The 19,130-nt window shown below is 40.0% G+C and overlaps 1 protein-coding gene across 3 annotated transcripts; it reads right to left on the reverse strand.

Annotated features, from left to right (window-relative positions):
* Positions 1-2,660: 2,660 nt before the first annotated feature.
* Positions 2,661-14,295, reverse strand: CCDC28A (coiled-coil domain containing 28A). 3 transcript variants are annotated; one of them, XM_006084417.3, is made up of 6 exons: positions 14,132-14,295; positions 11,646-11,845; positions 8,037-8,200; positions 7,248-7,402; positions 4,421-4,443; positions 2,661-3,223 (listed from the first exon to the last, which is right to left on the reverse strand). In XM_006084417.3, exons 2-6 carry the CDS (start codon positions 11,801-11,803, stop codon positions 3,169-3,171), a joined length of 555 nt encoding a protein of 184 aa, XP_006084479.1. In that variant the 5' UTR covers positions 11,804-11,845; positions 14,132-14,295; the 3' UTR covers positions 2,661-3,168. The 3 variants fall into 3 exon arrangements, with proteins under 3 accessions (XP_006084479.1, XP_014307354.1, XP_006084478.1); XM_014451868.2 differs by having other exon boundaries at positions 14,123-14,278; XM_006084416.3 differs by lacking the exon at positions 14,132-14,295 and adding an exon at positions 13,950-14,093.
* Between the last annotated feature and the right edge of the window lie 4,835 nt (positions 14,296-19,130).

Here is a 19,130-nt window from a genome sequence, read left to right on the forward strand (position 1 = left end):
GGCTCCCACCATGACCTCGAGATCTGAGCAGCTCATATTTCCAAAGACTGAAGTGCTCAGGAGAAACAAAACAATCTCTGCATTGGACCAGGTTAGGATTGGGCTGTGACAAGTAAATGCTCACCTCCCCAGGGTATTCATTTGGGATGGGGGGGCGGGGCGGGGACCCCCTCTCTACCGCCCCACCCCCCACATTTTGGACTCCATGGTAGGCAAGAGGGTGAGAACTGGCAGATGGAGGGAGTTTGATGGTGTAACCACTTTGGAGTCCTAAGAAAATCAGTGTTTTCCACGGGGCCCCATAACTTGACTTTATTTCCATCCCCAGTGAGTGCTGCGGGGGAGGTTAGCGCTTACTTGCCACAGCGCAACTCAGACCTGCCCCTGCTCAGAGACCGGTTAGCTTCCCCCCAGCGCCACTTCAATCTTGGAGGGTTCCAAGGTTCTCCAAGGTTATCTCAACGCTGCGTGGATCGTCCTAGGCTGCAGGGGGAACTAACCCAGCCCGGGCGCAGTGCCTGTGATGTCCCCAAGCAGAAGACGCGGCCACAGCCAAGGGCTTTACCTCGGGAAGGTGGCCGAGAGACGGCGCCCAGCGGCTGCCTCCTTTTGGATCTTGTAGTGAAAATCTGGAGCAAGACCTCCGCTGCAGCCTGGGGCGGAGGGTGGAAAAGATGGCCCCACGCTGTCTCCATAGAGACCTGACAACAGGGGAGCGACCTGCTCCGCCCCCTTCCCACCCGGAGGGAAGGTCACAGTTCCCCAGGGCCAGCGCCAGGGCCAGGGCTGCAGCGAGACCCGCATAACCGCTGGGCACGCCTGGCCTGAGTGCCCAGGAGCAGGGATGAGCCGGGAGGCCGGGCTCCGGGAGGAGACCTGGATGCCCAAGCCAGCCTTTGCTTGGTCCCAAAGAAAGCTAGCAATTTTAAGGCCACGTGTGGGAAAGGCGGGGTTTCTTATCTTCAGTAAATCCTCAGAATATTCTAATACTTATTATTGTCAATTTTAGAATGATACAGAAGGTACCAAAACCAAAACGCACCCTTCCTAATCGATTTCTAATTATTCTGGTCAAAATGTCTTTAGATAGTTATTGTGAAGCCTGCAAGTTTTTTTCTTTTCTATGGAGATGAATAGTTGTAACCATGGAAAGAGATCCATAATATGAGAAGCAGGTTAGAAAACCATATAAATAGTATGATCAAATATTTGTAAATGAACAAGTTTAAGATGTCTGGAAGTTGGTGTGCTCTGGTAGTATTTTTTAAAAGTCACTTTAATTAAAATTTATCTATAAGGAATATGCAACATCTATACATTTTATTCTAAGCCAGGCACCTCATTATTTTCCCGGTTGCCTTTAACATGTTAAAGTTGTGTAAACAGATACAAATTATTAGATAAGCTAAAATTTTGTTAGCTGGGACATGGGGTCCCTTGATGGAAGGACAAATGGGTAAACAAGGCCAATCTGCTGCTCTGTCACTGATCCACAGGAAACAGCTTCAGCTCTCCTGTCACAGCACCCATCCAGGAAAAACATGTCTCATGCCAGTTTCCTTTTATTCTGTCAGACCCTAGAGTGCCAGTTCTCCCCCCAAATCCCTATTCTCTCCACCCAACAGAAACATTTCCTGGATTGTAGTTGATGTTCTAGTGATTTCCTCATTTTTAAAAGGGATATTCAAGAGACTGATAAATTGATCAAAATTCTTTTAACTCAGAATCCCCAAAATTACTAAAACCATCACTTATAAAAATGGTCATTGAATGGGTTCCACTCTCCCCACCCCCAATTAGGTGCTTGTTTCTGTGGCCTGAAAATAAGGAGGCAGAATCATGGAGGTCTCTTGTCTATCTATGGTGAAGGCAACTGAGCTCTATGAATTGATAAACAAAATGTGACATATCTATATTATGGAATATGATTTGGCTGTGAAAGGATATGAAGTACTGATACATGCTACCACATGAACGAACTCTAAAAACATTACACTAAGAGAATCCAGTCACAAAAGACCATGTATTGTATGACTCCATTTGTAGAGGATGTCCTGAACAGGCAAATTCATAGAGACAGAAAGTAGATTACTGGTTACCAAGTGCTGGGGGGTTGGAGGCTGGGGGGTGACTGCTAATGGGCTTTTGGGGTGATGAATTATAGTGGTGGGTGCACAACCCTCTGAATGTACTAAAAACCACTGAATTATACACCCCAAAATGGTAAATGTTATGGTATATGTATATGGGTTATTTCAATCAAATTGTTTTAAAAAGGGTCATGAGGCTGTTGGCTGAACATTACTGGTGTCAGCTACTGTGCTCAGCATCTTAGTGCACACTTTTTTACTTCCTCCTAACAACCTCTGGGAGTTGGTTATTAACCTCTTTTTCTCGATAAAAACAAACATTAAACTCAGGTAAACTGAGTAAATGTTCATGAACACAAAGCTAAGGAGCAGAATGGGGATTCAAATCAAGGTCTGACTTTAAAGCCCATGCTCTTTTCATTACATCCACATTTAAATGGGCACAAGGTGCAAAACTCGCAAGGAAGTTACAGAACCTCAAATTTTATAAGAACAGTTTACTTTTGAGAATTGAACCTTATCTTCCCAGATTGAAGACTGCGGGTTTCTTCAAAACAGACAACAGAGACAAATTTAAAACAATCACTTTATTAAAAATAGCAAATTTCACAAATACTCATTTCACATTTTGTTACCACTGGCCATTGGCAAACACACCAGTGTGTGTATGATTGTCTGACGTAAACTGAAGCTGGGCTGCCACAAAAAGCCTGGGCATCACCAACTTACATCAACAGTGGAGTAAGCTTGGTGAGCTCAGGAAGGACAATCCCTCGGCCCTATCAACAACATTTAGCACAATGCATTTCAAGTATAACCCAGAAGGCAACAATAATAAGCAGAGCAGCACAACCTGTGTATCATGTTTCCTGACTAAGCCTTCCACAAGGCCTAGCCTCCAGTTATGGTGAATTACAGCAAGTCAAGTTTACCACAAGCAGTTATGAGAAAATCATTACAGTTGCACTTTAATTACTTGAATTCCTTATTGTGGGAGATGATTCTGCTGCTGGATTCAGCTGGAAAAGTAAATAATGCTGCTTTGCTTCAAACCACAAGAAAGCAACTGCATTTCATTTTAGCTGGTAGAAGTAGTTGGAACGTCTTGTGCATCTGTCAAATGCAGTTTTTGTCTGAATTCATGAGTTAAGATTTTCATTCTACAATAAGTAATTATTTTAAATTTCTGAAAATTACACTCAGGAGCTAAGAGACAGGGGCATTTTTTAAAAAAAGAAATATGTCTAAAGGGAAAGTGCCTATGTGCTTTTGAGAAGCTTAGAAGTGGTAAGACAATTTTTAAATGTAGTGAAGTAATTATAACTATACCTAGAATTTGAAGACTTTCAAGAAAAAATCAGACTCAAGACTAAAATTCAGCAATTAATAACAGTATATGTTACAGTAATAAGAGTAATTTACATAGATATATAAATATATATATTTATACATTTTATGTATATATAATGTGGTTTGGAAAATTTCACATACACATTATTATGTGTAGCAATCACCACATATTACAGAGGACACTGAGATGTTAAACAATTTGACCAAGGTTACATTACCAAAATGTGGAACCAAATTTCAAAAATTAAATCACTTGACTCTATAATAACCTTTCTAATATCTCATTTTTGGTTCAAAGGAGATGTCTTACCTCTCAAATGAAATTATTTTGTAGGTAGAATCATTTCTTACTGTTCTTATGTACCTCACATTGTGCCTATCACATTGTAAAAAAAAATTTTTTTTAAGTTCCTGAAATAGTTGCTCTGAATTAAAATGTCAAAACCTGAATATTTTACATGTACCTTGGTGCTTTCCTTTAAGCAATCTTATAATACACGTTGTACACTTAATTATGAAAATGTCACTTCACAAGCTATGGAAGTATCCCTTAAATGTCTGATTCTCAATGTTATGCATTTACAATATTATATGTAATAATATTAGATTAAGCATAGTATATCGGGATATCCAACTGCCATTTAGCCTCAGAATATAAAATTCAAAATAATTTATATGACAACTAGCCTAATCCTCAATTCTCTTGATGAAAAAGTATTTTTAATTTTTTTTAAAAATACAAAACAATACAAAGTAAAGCAGAACAAACCAAAAACAAACAAAACAACTAGAAAACTCCACTTGGAAAACAAAGGGGAAGAGAGATGGCCCTAGTAAATAATAGGTATCTTTGTTTAATACATCTAAAAATCACATCTTTCTAAAACACGATTGGGATTTCACCAGAAATTACATAATTGGGATTTCACCAGAAATTATAATTTGTAGACTTTTCACTGTTGACATTAGACAAAGGATACATGGAAGAATTCAATTCTTCTAACTGTAACATAAAGAAACACATTTAATTTTAATTCTTATAATATAAACATAATAAATATCATAACTACGCATTTTTAAATAAATTCTTTTTCATGTAAGCTTTCTTTAAATGAAAAAGCAAAATACTAAAATTTCCAGACTGGGAAATTCACTTATAAAGTAGCTTTAGCATTTGTTAAATAAGGATATGTGGAGGGAATTAAATCAGATGATACAATTAGAGTTTCCTAACTATGCTTAAAATCATGCATAATTATAGTCTTCTCTAATAATAGTTTTTAAAAGACAAAAGTTGTCATTTTAATAATCAAAATCTTTAAAACCTTTATGGACTACAATAAGACTGCACATGACATTCAGTTTTTAGTATGAGGTAGAATTAATCATCCCTACAAGGAAAAATCCGAGTTACAGAAATGTTAAATTGCTCAGAGTTACAAATGCAGACCCTGGACTAAACAAAGGCTTTCTGGTTTCAAATCAGTGTTGTTTTCAGCATACCACAGTCACTCTCCTAAATGTATTATACATTAAGCTTATATTTGTAAAAGGAAATAGTTGCAACACTGAAAATAGTAGACTTGAAATAAAAAGTATAAGCATGAAATTTTTAAAGTATAGGCATATAATTTCCCTCACTTTTACTTATTCAAAAGATAGAGAAAAGCAACAAAATGTCATTGGTGACTAGGAAACTATTCTGAAACTAAAGTACATTGAATTCAATTTTTATCTATTTTTGTTCAAAAAAAGATTTAAAGAGGCAAATTTAGTTCACACTTCTCAGTGTAAGAATCATAGTTGGTGTTATGGGGCTGACTTACGTCCTCCCAAAATTCATTTTTGAGTCCTATACCCAACAACCTTAGAATGTGACAGTATTTGGAGAGAGGGTCTTTCAAGAGGTAATTAAGTGAAAATGAGGTCATTAGGTTGGGCCCTAATCCAAAATGACAAGCAGAGGAAATGTGGACACAGGTGCCCATGCGGAGAAGGAGAACTTGAAGGTGGCCATCTACAAGCCAAGGAAAGAGGCCTCAGAAGAAACCACCCTGCCAAAACCTTATCTTCAATTCCTAGCCTCCGGAACTATGAGAAAATATATTTCTGTGGTTTAAGCCACCCAGTACTTTGTTATGGCAACTCTAGCAAGTTAGTACACATGGAAATGTGTTAAACTACCATAATTACCAAACGTAGTTCTATATTTAAAAATAAGTAACTACCCTGAATAAATAAGGCAATGTATATTAATCATGTTGGGATTTTTTGACATACTACCCTTCTACATCTTAAGATATTATCATATATGTACAGAAGGTAATATTTTGCTTGAAGGTTAGCCAGCATTCTCAGAATATATGCATAGTTTCTTTGGATTATGTTTCTTTAAAAAAAGATGCCCTAACCGGTTTGGCTCAGTGGATAGAGCGTCGGCCTGCGGACACAAGGGTCCCAGGTTCAATTCCGGTCAAGGGCATGTACCTTGGTTGCGGGCACATACCCAGTAGGGGGTGTGCAGGAGGCAGCTGATCGATGTTTCTCTCTCATCGATGTTTCTAACTCTCTATCCCTCTCCCTTCCTCTCTGTAAAAAATCAATAAAATATATTTTTTAAAAAAAAAAAGAGTAAAGTATAGCATGGATGAAACCTGAAAACATTACACTAAGTGAAAGAATCCCAACAAAAAGCCACATGTTGTATGATTCTACTTATATGAAATTAAAGGCCCGATGCACGAAATTCGTGCACGGGTGGAGTCCCTAGACCGGGCCAGTGATCAGGGCCTATTGGGGCCATCTCGCCCAGTCCCGACAGAAGCTGGGCCGGCCGGGGCATGCCAGCTGCTGGCTGGGACCTGGGGGCCTGCTGGCCACCGGCCTGGGGCCTGCCGGACGGGGGGAGGGGCGAGGAGAGGGACTGCGGGTGGTTTGCCAGCGGGGGGGGGGGGGGGGGGGGGGGGGGGGAATCCCCAGGCAGGTTGGCTGGCCTTGGGAGGTTGGCTGTGGGAGCGCACTGACCACTAGGGGGCAGCTCCTGCATTGAGCATCTGCCCCCTGGTGGTCAGTAAGCATCACAGCAACTGGTCGGCCAGTCATTCTGGTCATTTGGTCGTAAAGGTCGCTTAGGCTTTTATATATATACTAGAGGCCCGATGCACAAAATTCGTGCAAGAGTAGGCCTTCCTTCCCCTGGCTGCCGGTACCGGCTTCCCTCTGGCACCCAGGACCTGGGCTTCCCTCGCAGCCCGACTTCGTCCGGATGGTCATCCGGAAGGATGTCCAGTCTAATTAGCATGTTACGCTTTTATTATTATAGATAGATGTCCAGAATAGGCAAACTCATAGAGACAGAAAGTAGATTCATGGTTGCTAGGGGGTGGGGAAGGGGAGAACAGAGAGTTATAGGGTTTCTTTTTGGAGTGATGAAGATGTTCTGAAACTGGTGGTGATGTCTGCACAACATTGTGAATATACTAAAAACCACTGCATGTTATACTTTAAAATAGTTAAATTAGTACATTTTATCTCAATAAAAATATTTATTAAGAATAAAGAGTTTCCAGCTGGCGTGGCTCAGAGGTTAAGTGTTGACCTATGAACCCGGAGGTCGCGGTTTGATTCCCGGTCAGGGCACATGCCTGGGTTGTGGGCTTGATCCCCAGTGTAGGGCGTGCAGGAGGCAGCTGATCAATGATTCTCTCTCTTCATTGATGTTTCTATCTCTCTTTTCCTCTCCCTTCCTCTCTGAAATCAATAAAAATCTTTAAAAAGAAAAGAATAAAGAGAAAGAACTATACTCACGTCAGAAAGAAGCCTATCGAGATTAGAGTCACTAGCCGTCTTCCTCTTATCCTCAGGAAGTTCCTCTAACTCCCCATACAGCTCCAAATTCAAGCGAGCTAATTTCTCCTGCATTCCCCGAACATGTTCCATCTGTTCAATGGAACATTCATTTCCTGGGGGAACATTCCAAAACATTAATAAAGATTAAGATGGAGGAAATACTCTTAAACTCTAGGTGCTGCAAAAGAAATTGATTATCATTTTCTTTTATAAATTGCTTTGTTAATGATTGAATATTTTCTGGACATAGTAAGTCAAATTTCTGACTGGAAAAACAATGACAACCTAAGAAATGACCATGGGCACTAAACAAATCAGATAGGAAAGATAAAAAAACAACAAAACAAACTATCCCTCAGGTATAATTATCTCCAATTTGACAACTCTCATTTGAATCAAGTGATCCAACATTTTATAATAATCTGGATGAAATTAAGAGTCATATAAATACTTCAACTACAAATCCTTTGTCAACCAATTAGGTATTCCTCCTTTAAGAAAAATATATGAAAATATTCATGAAGCATGTAGAACGTTATGAAGCACACAATGCAATATTTTCAATTGTATACACAGTAGTACAACTTAATTGATAAATGAAATCTAAGAGGACTGCATTTTATGCCTCTGGACTCTTTTTTTAAACAAACAAAAAAAATGACACCGTAAACAGGAATAACAAAATACATACAGAAAATAGGATGTAAACATGTTGAAAAGTGGTAAATACAAACATCTATTGCTTACCAAAGGCCTGAAGTTTCCCAGAGTGGAAATCATTCAAAAGGCTGAGAAGCCCCTTCTCCATCTCCTGAACGTCTGAGACGTCAGTGAGAAAGGAATGCTGAATCGGGGTTGACTGAGCTCCTTTTCCCTCCCCTCCCTGAGGTTTTGTCTTTTCCTTCACCGCTCTGCAAATAAGATACAGTTAAAAGTTGGTTGCGTGTACCTGTCTTTAAAAAGAGATGGTTATTTTCAGACTGTTCTCGGTTAAGCAAAATTTCTGAATTAAATTTTCCCTTAAAAACAAGAAATCAGAACAAATTCAGTATTAAATAAAACCAAGCTAGAAATTAAAAGGACAAGTTGTGAAAAATCTCAAACAAATGTATAAAACATAACTACTAAGGCATATAAAAAGTTTGGTTAATACAGTTATATATTGTGCTCATTCTTTGGACTACAAAAAACTGAAAAGAAAATTAGTATTTTTATTATCCTACGTTTCATATATTTTTAATAGATTTGTTTCTTAGAGAGGGAGGGAGAGACAGAAACATCAACATGAGAGAGACACATAGATCGGTTCCCCCATGCACCCCGACCATGGATCAAACCCACAACTTTTTGGTGCGCAGGACGCTCCAATCAACTGAGCCACACCAGCCAAGACCATGTTTCATATTTTATTTCTCAGTAAAACATACACCTTTCCCTTTTAAACTTTACCCTATTTGTTTCTTGAACTATCAGTTGTTGAACAAGTGGTTATGGAGTCCCTACTCCGTAGCTGACACTATGCCAGATACTGGATATATAAAGATGCACACGACATCAATCATTGCACGGAAGAGGGCCCAGTCTAAGGAGAAAGGAAGTCAGATAAATTACAAATCACCATATGATGGAGTGCTAAAAGCCTGTTATTAACCTTGACTCCTCAACTTCCTAAGGCCCCCACATGCAGTCATGCAGTCCTATTGATTATAATCATAGGTATCTCTCTAATCTCTCTCTCCACTGCCACTACCCTATCTCTTGATTGAACCCTCTAACACTTCCCAACTGGTCTTCCTGTCTCTATGTGTTGTCTCTGAGCCCCTTATGAAGCCTCCCCATAGACCAGCCAAGTCAATTTTTTAAAGAGTAAAATTGGATCATATAAATTTACTTAATTCAAACCCTTCAGTAGCTTTGCACTGCCTGCTGGATAAAGCCCAATATCCTTAAGAAGCCCTATCCTCTCCTGTCTATGTATGTTCTAGACATTCAGAACGTCCAGTTTGCTTCCTATAATTCTATTCTCTTATCTAACTACATGCTAACCCTCTGTCTGCGGTAGCATCCTTCTCCTCACTGCCATCTTTATCTCAGTTCAAATGCAACTTCCTCAGGAAGGCCGTTTTAGAACTCCTAGACTAGATTAGTTCTTACTACATGTATCTAGCGTATACCAGGCTCTCCAACACTTGAGTGATGGTGCTATACACACCGTGATACGGGAACAGAGACAGCGCAGTTCACTCAACCAAGGGACAGCCAGGGAAAACTTCCTAAAGGTGACATGTGAGTGAAGCCGTAAAGAATAAGTAGGAGTTCACCAGGCAAAAAAGGAAGAAGGGGTTGTATATTATCTGTGAACCCCAATACATACTATAATCCTGACATGCACACATAGTCAGTACTCAATTAGTTTCTTTGTAATGTTGCATGAAGACATCTTTTCCACAACTGCACTCACCACAATAAGGATAAGATGAAGATGGTGGGTGAGGCAGAGGGGGTAGCAAGAAAGAAACTAATACTCTTTACAAGAAATCAACTTAGAACAAATAAGCTGCAGACAGTAGGTTAGTAACAGCTTGTCACAAAGCAAGATCTGTGTCCTATGTACATATTAGGTTTAATATCATTATTTAGGACCTTGGCATCAACTTCACCTGTGAGCTTATTAGAAATGCTTATCTGGGGCCCTACCCCAGACTAATTGATTTGGAATCTGCATTGTAAAAAGATTCCCAAGAGATCTATCTTCACACTAAAATCTGAGATAGCCTAAGCTGGTTTGGCTCAGTGGATGGAGCGCCGGACTGCGGACTGAAGGGTCCCAGGTTCGATTCCAGTCAGGGGCGCATGCCTGGGTTGCGGGTTTGATCCCCAATGGGGGGCGGCGTGCAGGAGGCAGCCAATCAATGATTCTCTCTCATCATTGATGATTCTATCACTCTCTTCCTCTCCCTTCCTCTCTAAATTCAATAAAAATATATATTTTTTTAAATCTGAGATAAACTACTTTTGACTATAAGGTTTTAGTATATCAAATGCTTATCTTTTCTTTCACATTGAAAATTTATTTAAAAAAAAGTAAAATCAGATCATATAAATTTCCTTAATTCAAACCCTTCAGTAGCTTTGTTTTATTTCCACTTCAATGTTTTTGATCTGTTACACTGTCTCATTTTATATTAAAATAATTCAATAAAAAAATCACTCGTTGAAATCATACTAGGTGCAAAGCCACATTGTAAGTACTGTCTGACACATAAGGATTATCAAGATTTCCCCGTCCTCAGGAAGCCTACACTCCCGAGGAAGGTAGGAAATAAAAGTACAGGGTAGAAACTGACCATGAGATATAAATAAACTGCTGTAAGAATTTAGAAGAGGAGTAATTGCCTTTAAAGTCTCCTAGTTTTCTTTTTCCACCAACCATAAACCATAGTCAAAATTTGACTCTAAGTCAAACTCCTCCAGAAGGAAAACCCCTTTCCAATGTGATAATTTATGAAACCCTCATAACTCTTGTTGTTTATCATTTAATTCCTATTGGAATGTTCCTTTTGTTTCCTCAGAGTGAGAGACCATCATCAAGGCAAGAATCTTTTCTTTTGTGGAAACCCAGTGGCCACAGAGTACTACACGCATTACTTCCTCAACTGACTCTCCACCAGGTGCTTGCAATTGGAAGTAAGTTTCTTTAATCCTAACTAGAAAAACAGTTGAGATTATGAAATGCTTTTTTCTCTCAAAAAATGTTATCTTGCTTTCCAAATATTTAATACTACAAAATATTCACACATTTACAACAGTAATACGTAACACATTTAAACACCATTCCTGTTTCCTTTAGAGCCTGAAGACGAAGGATGTTCACCAAATAGTAATGATTACTTCTAGGTGATGAAATTTTAGTGCTTTAAATTTCTGTTTTGAATTCTTCCTATGTTTGAATTTTTACAATCCATACAAATCATTTCTACAAAAACAATGAAACCACACTTTTTAAAACATAAAAACTACCAAAGCACAAACACTCATCTTAGTTAAAAAACAAACAAACAAAAAATCCCATATGTCCTTTATCTCATTTCTGGCTAGCTCACCAACTTTTTCTACAAGTTTTCTTGCTCTGTTTATTTTAATCTGAGAAAAGAAAGGACCTTCAAACCCATCATTCATTTTGCACTGTCTAATCTCTATACATGCACTTTAAACTTCATAATTTTTTCCTAAAACACATATAATATGTGCCTCAACGGTTTAAAAGTCAAGAGAAAAAATATTATAAGAATTAAAGGATTTAGTATTTACTTCCATAGCATTTTGCTATGATAATATGAAAGAAAAAATATTCACCTTTTTAACTTTGGTCGCTGTGAAGTTGACTGTGATGCAGGATTTGAAAACCCTGTGCTTTTACTAACCGGAATGGCATTTTTTTTGGCATTAACAACCTGAGTAGAGTGGGCACTAAAAGACTTAGGACTTCTCCTCTTCACTTTCCGCTCCTCCATTGCAATAAGTTCCTTATTGCACCAAGGCCAGCTTCTTATGACCTAAGGAAATAGGGCAAAATTATACACATGTATGCTGTAATATGCCAAAATGAAAAAGGTTCGATACCCACTTCATAGACTAAAGACGATCAAGAAATTCAGAGATTGTTAAAGAAAGTTAGAACCAGGGTGCCTTAAATTTAATCTACCGTATTTTTACACAGAAGCCCTAAGCACCACTTTATTCACTCATCCCATAAATATTAACTCTCTTCCAGTTTCCTGGCACTATTCTGAGCATTGGGGAAATGGCAAAGTCCCTGCCCTCCAAAAACCTACATTACTGAAGGGGAACAATACATAAAAAAATAAACAAAACAGCCACTTGATATTCCCAGCCTGACTCAAGCTTCAAGTGGCCTTTAGGTCTCCATTCAAAAATATATTCTTAGCCCTAGCTGGTTTGGCTCAGTGGATACAGCATCAGCCTGCAGATTGAAGGGTCTCAAGTTCGATTCTGGTCAAGGGCACATGCTTGGGTTTCGGGCTCGATCCCCAGTACAGGCCAACCAGAAGGCAGCCGATCAATGATTCTCTCTCATCATTGATGTTTCTACCTCTCTCTCCCTCTCCCTTCCTCTCTGAAATCAATAAAAATATATTTAATATGTATATATAAATATTCTTAGAAGAACCAACTAGATTCAAACAGATGTATACTTGACAGGGGTATCTGCATTTTAACTAGTAACTAGAAACCTTATTTCAACCACCAAGCAAAAACTCAATGTCTGCTTAGGGATAATACTGATTCTAGTTCCTTGACCAAGTGAAGTTATGTAAAATTAAATTTATTCCGTAACTATTTTTAATATACTTTCTCTACCAATTGCCACAGAAACATGGAACTTTACTATATATGTTTAGTTTTGCTAATATCAAAAAGGTTACACTATGAAGTTATAGCTGGCCCTTCCATAGAGTATAACTGTAAGGTCTTGTGTTTATTCAATACTTTCCCCTTACTTTATATATTAACCAGCTTTATTTTCCTAAGTCATCCATCTATAAATATCCCCTACATTTCCTTTTTCTTTATGCATAATATTACGTTATTCTTAATTATATTGCTTCATGTGTCATAAGAAATGTATATGGTTATTTACCTCACCAGATCCTAAAGTGCCTTAGGAACATTAGGCCTTTTTTTGTATGTTGAGTTGGATTTAATCATGTTATGATGTTCAGAAAGATTCAGATCCACTGATGTCACTTAAATAATTAATTCAGCATTATAATAAAAACAGATGTTTTGCCACTGTCTGAAATTGGTGCGCCTAGCACTGGAATTTAAACCGCTGAGCTCAGTTGGCTCAGGCTGACTCTGGACAGTCATAACTGTAGCTATAACACCTCCAAAGGAGAGGTTTTAAAGGAAAGGCTCCAATGCCGGGTCTCTAATCCCAGATACTCAGTGAAAATCCCCTGAAATCGTGCCTAACAATTTTCCTTTGAAGGAAGCATTTTTAGTAACAGAACAGCCATTTTGGCGTTGTTTCAGCATGCAGCACAAATGAAATGAAATGGAACTCTAAAAAAACAAACAAACAAACAGACTGAATAGTGCTCGGCTGGTGTGCTCAGGGGTTGAGCACTGACCCATGAGCAGGAGCTCACATTTCCATCAGGACACACGCCCGGGCTGCAGGCTCGATCCCCAGTAGGGGGCGCAGGAGGCAGCCCGTGAATGATTCTCTCTCATCACTGATGTTTCTCTCTCCCCCTCTCCCTTCCTCTCTCTGATATCAATACACACACACACACACACACACACACACACACACACACCTGAATAGAGACAATGGGATATAAGTTCTCCAAAGTGGCAAGATCTGTATAAAATTATGATACATATAAACTCATTGGCCTTTGAATTTAATGCTAGTACACATTTGGTGATACTCGAAAAAGAAAAAAAACTTAGGAATCAAAGCAATGCAAATAGACCAATAGAAGTCTAAACCAAGATGTTCTGAGGGGCTCGAAAAGTACCCGTTAAGGAAGGTAAGACCTCTGTCGCAAGAGCACTGAAATCCTTCCTGTGTACCAAGAAGCGAGGAACCATTCAGAAAAGGCCTTTATAAACAGCTCGTGGTTTACTCACTGGTTTGGGATCAGGAACCCACAGCCTCCAAGCGGGACCAGTAGGCGTCCCTCCCGACTTCGCCCCATTAGCCTCCCCATCAGCCCACCCTTCACAGCCCGGAATCCAGCAGTGGCCTGAGTGGGTGGTGGGAGGGGCCTAAAGGGGGCCATTGCGGAGGTGCCTTTGCTTACACTTCATACCTGAGGAAAGCGGGGATCTGTCCTCGTCCTCAACCTGCAAACACCCCGAAGCCTCGGAAGCCACCGCCGCAGCTGCAGCACCTTCGGCAGGGGTCACATCCCAGACCCCGCGCCGCCACTGCGCCCTTTGTTTATGGAAGTGACGTCAGGGGGTGGAGCCTCCGTGCCGCAGCCGGAGCCTCGCCTCTTCCGGCGGCACCGGTCCGGCGCGGGTCTCCGCTCTTTGGAATCGTGTTCCTTCACTTGGCCTGCCTTCAGCCATGCCTTCTGCGGGCGTGGGAAGGAGAACCCATAGCTGGGTGTTCATTGAGGGTTTTGTGGCCCAAAAGCAAAGAAAGGTAGGGTGGCGGTGGAGGCACCCTTTCCGGAAGTTGCCCCGCCCCTCGGCGAGTGTCCTCTTTTACGAACTACATTTCCCAGCATGCTATTTGGTAAGCCCGGGGCGGAGCCAGAGTGTCACCATAGCAACCATTCCTGGCTTGTTTCCGATACATTGCCTGAATTTGGCAAGGTAAACCAACTTGAATTTGGAAGGCAGCGTGAAAAACCGTGATGCTGAGCCCCATTAGAACCTAAATGCGACTCTATTACCTACTCTGTTCAGGCACCAGGCAGACGTTTTCTCTAAACTTCGCTAACTCTTCAGAAAAGAGGGATCTAACACTCAGAAGGATTGATAAATCCACTACACATCGTGCCTCTGGAGAACGAATTGCGGATTGAGAGGGATGGCACTAGTCTAACTGAAGGGAGGCATCATGCCTCATTCACAGCCTTCCCGCGCGGGGATGGGGGTGGGGAGGTTTTAGACTCATAGACCGTTTGATTGAAGAGACGCAGGAGGGCACCACACACTTCCCCCGCATCTGCTGGTGAGGAAATGGGAAGCCGAGTCTAGAAAGGATATCAGTGCCAGGGAGGCAGAGCACAGACGGCCCCGATTGCCCATATTTACAAATTCTGAAATGTTTTACAAAGAAAAACAGAGTAAACATTCATGTGCCCTCTCTCCATAATGAATGGATGTTATGTTTTGTTGTTTTAAGTTTTTTAATGAAATAAGTGGAACATGACCGATAAAGCAGGAGCCACTTATTCCCGGAGCCATTCTACTTCCCTTTCGAAAGGCAACCACGATCTTAAATTTGATATGCATCTTCCTAATCGAGGTTTTGTATACTTTCACTATTACTATGTATTTATAAACAATAGTGAGAATGACTTGGGACTTTTGAAGTTTTATAGGAATGCTGTTATATTTTGTATATTGATCTAAAACTTAACCTTTTCACCCGATTCTGTGTCTTGGCCATCTATCCACATTGATACATATGGCTAGAGTTCAAATTTTTAACTAGATAGTATTCAATTAAATAACTTTGCCACAAATTACTTGCGAATTTCCATAGTGATCAATATTTAGGTTGTTTCCCATTTTTCACCATTACAAACAGTGCAGTAGGGTACAATCTTCCCAGTATCTTTCCTCAAAACTAATCTTGTCTCTTAACTAATTTCTGAATTGTCTTATCTGTATGAGCAGAGCTTGCAAACTGGTGATCTACATGCTATTTTATTTTTTTTCACATTGGTTGCTAACAATTAAAATTGGAAGACTAAAAAAATGATATCATCCCATCCGTTTGGCATCCCAATAATCATGGGAAGTTCTGACCACACTAGATCTGCGCTGCAGCCCAGAAACAACAGTTCAAGCTGACGAGCAGCTGCCTCCTTTGGGTCAGTTCAAGTGATCTCTAGTTTCTCTCTGTCCCTCCACCTTTAGTGCCCATCTGAGTCCTGTGGTATTTGAATCTGCATAAAATAGGGACACAAGGAGGTGACCTTCAAAATTTACATATTTCGGGTATTTAAAGTTCTGTATTGAGTCCCTCTTTTGGCCAAACACTCTCTCTCATAGGATGTCAGGGGGCATCCGTGAACAAGATGGCTAAGAACCTTAAAGTTAGAAATCTTACATTCCTGATAAGGAAATGAACAATTAATTAGTAAACAAAACAGTTTCATTTAGTGTTAAGTGCCTATGTGAAATAATAGCTTAAGGTCGTAGGGAGTTGTTTTAAGGGGTCGAGTACTGAAGAGGGAGTGTCAGGGAAGGCCTTACTGAGAAGGCAACTTTGGGGATTGAGATATCAATGAAAGACAGGAGCCAGCCATAGAATGGTCTGGGGGAAGAGCATTCTTGGGCAAAACGTATGGCTAAACAGTAGGTCTTTTTTTTAATTTAAATTCTTTATTGTTTAAAGTATTACGTAAGTCTCCTTTTTCCCCCATTGACTTCTCCCCAGCCGCTCCCATCCTACTCCCCCCCCACCAGCACATGCCCTCACCCCCCTACTGTCTGTGTCCATTGGTTATGCTAATGATGCATGCATACAAGTCCTTTGGTTGATATCTTACCCTCCCGCCCCCCACCAGCCTCCGCCTTCCCTCATAGGTTGGATGGTCTGTTTGATGCTTCTATGACTCTGACTCTATTTTTGTTCATCAGTTTATGTTCTTCATTAAACCATAGGTCTTTAGGCACAAATGAGCTTGGCATGTTTGAGGAAGCAAGGGCTTGGTGTTGCTGGGTTGTACTGATCATTAGGGTCACAGTGACATGAGTCACAGAGGCACAATTTTGAGTGTGATTTCTTGACTTGACATCTAGAGTTCTTCCTGAAAGAAATTTTATTCTTTGAGATTTACTAGATTTTCCTTTAACTGCAAAATCCCTCCTTTGGATTGATTGTTAAATGCACAGCTCTAATCAGATACTGTCTTCCCAAGGATGATATTTAGAGGATCAACAAGACCCCGCCCCAACACTAATACACTCTATAGCATAGGTAGGCAAGGAGGAGTGTTGGTGTGAATTGGTAGTGATGGTGATGCAAACATAACAGATCCACAGGCTTTATTTATTTATTTTTTCAACTTGTCGAAACAAGGCCTCCAAAAATTAGGTTGCCTCCCAAAAAGTAGGAGAGAAAGAGTATATCAGAGTCCTCTGATTTTATTTCTGATAGTGAAGTGATTCATGTAATCCCTCTATTTACCCCAAAGTCCAAAGATCCTCTGATTTTATTTCTGATAGTGAAGTGATTCATGCAATCCCTCTTTATATCCCAAAGTCCAACGATATAGGCCCAGTCACATTGCCAGTCAGATGGCATCACTAATGCCCAGGCAAATGCAGTTTTATGTTTTGGTACATCAGCCTTCATACCAAACATACCAAAGGGATCTAATGGAGAATTAATCCAAAAGTTTAGGAAAATTGTTGACTGAGTGATTCTTTTAAAGAAATTTTTATTAGAAACAGACTCATAGACACAGAGAATGGACTGTTGATTAACAGAGAGGTGGGTTCTTGGAGGCTGGGTGGAAAAGATGAAGGGATTAAGCCAGTGGTTCTCTACCTTCCTAATGCCGCGACCCTTTAATACAGTTCCTCATGTTGTGGTGACCCCCAACCATAAAATTATTTTTGTTGCTACTTCATAACTGTAATTTTGCTACTGTTATGAATCGTAATGTAAATATCTGATATGCAGGATATATTTTCATTGTTGCAAATTGAACATAATTAAAGCATAGTGATTAATCACAAAAACAATATATAATTATATATGTGTTTTCCGATGATCTTAGGCGACCCCTGTGAAAGGGTTGTTCGACCCCCAAAGGGGTCGCGACCCACAGGTTGAGAACCGCTGGATTAAACCGTACAAATTGGTAGTTACAAAACAGGCACAGGGATGTAAGTTATAACATAAGGAACATAGTAGGTAATATTGTAATAACTCTATGGTGTCAGGTGGATACTTGAAATATCGGGGGATCACTTTGTAAAGTTTATGATTATCTAACCACTATGCTGTACACTTGAAACTAAAAAAAATAATAATAATAATATTGAATGCCAACTGTAATTGAGTTATTCTTGTTAAACTTAATATTTGGGATAGTTTCAATTTATGACTACAAAATTAACATTTTAGTCCAATTTCACATTACACTTCCTTTTTAAGGCCAAGAGTAGTTAACAGGATTAGAGAAGATAATCAGCAAAACATGAGGATGATTCATCTTACTAATATCCTTTCTCCAAGCTCTTGTCATATCCATCTTTTGAAAGAAGCCTTGTGTTATAAGTTTAACCAGAAAAGAAAGTGTACCATGGACTGGCAAATTAGCTATACAGTATTGCATCACAACCCTTCCATCAGTTTTCTCTCCTTTTCTTGAATTTTAGTTCAAGTTCAGCAGTATTACCATGGACTGTTACAGACTGCTAAGAAATACCCATAGGAATAGCTCATAATATGGCAGAGAAAATAGAAGGAAGGAAGGGATGGAGGAGTTAGAAGGACTCCCATGAGGCTTTGTTTATATCTCTATTTAAAGAGGAAATTTTAAAACGTCATTAAAAACTTAAACTGTTATCACTCTGTCTTTTAAGGGGTTGCCATAATTCCTGTCAGTGAAGACATAAATCTTTATATAGGGGCAGGAAAAGGGATGAGACTCGGCCCCCGGTAGATGGCCCATTGTGTGCCATAATGCAACAGTGAGAGTTGTATGTGCACACATAGGCAGGAGTCTGAGTTTGGGAACGTGAGATTGAGAATCTGGAGTTGTTTTACAGTGAGTGGCCAGATTATTATGACCACCCCATCAGTACTTCATTGGGCCACCTTTTGCCTTCAATACTGCGGCAATTCTTCTTGGCATTGACTCCACGAGATCTTGAAAGTGATGCGAGGAATCTGACACCATGCCTGATGAATAGCACTGTCCAGTTCTGTGAGTTTTGATGGTTGTGGAACCAGCTGCCTGATGGCTCTTTTAACTTCGTCCCACAAATGCTCAATTGGATTGAGATCTGGTGATTGTGGGGCCACCTAAGCGAGGTAAAGTCTCCCTCATGTTCTTGAAACCACTCCTGCACAATACGAGCACCGTGGCATGGCGCATTGTCTTGTTGGAAGAA

This window comes from Myotis lucifugus, unplaced genomic scaffold (genome assembly GCF_000147115.1).
Source record: "Myotis lucifugus unplaced genomic scaffold, Myoluc2.0 scaffold_11, whole genome shotgun sequence".
In the NCBI taxonomy this organism is placed as follows: Eukaryota; Metazoa; Chordata; class Mammalia; order Chiroptera; family Vespertilionidae; genus Myotis; species Myotis lucifugus.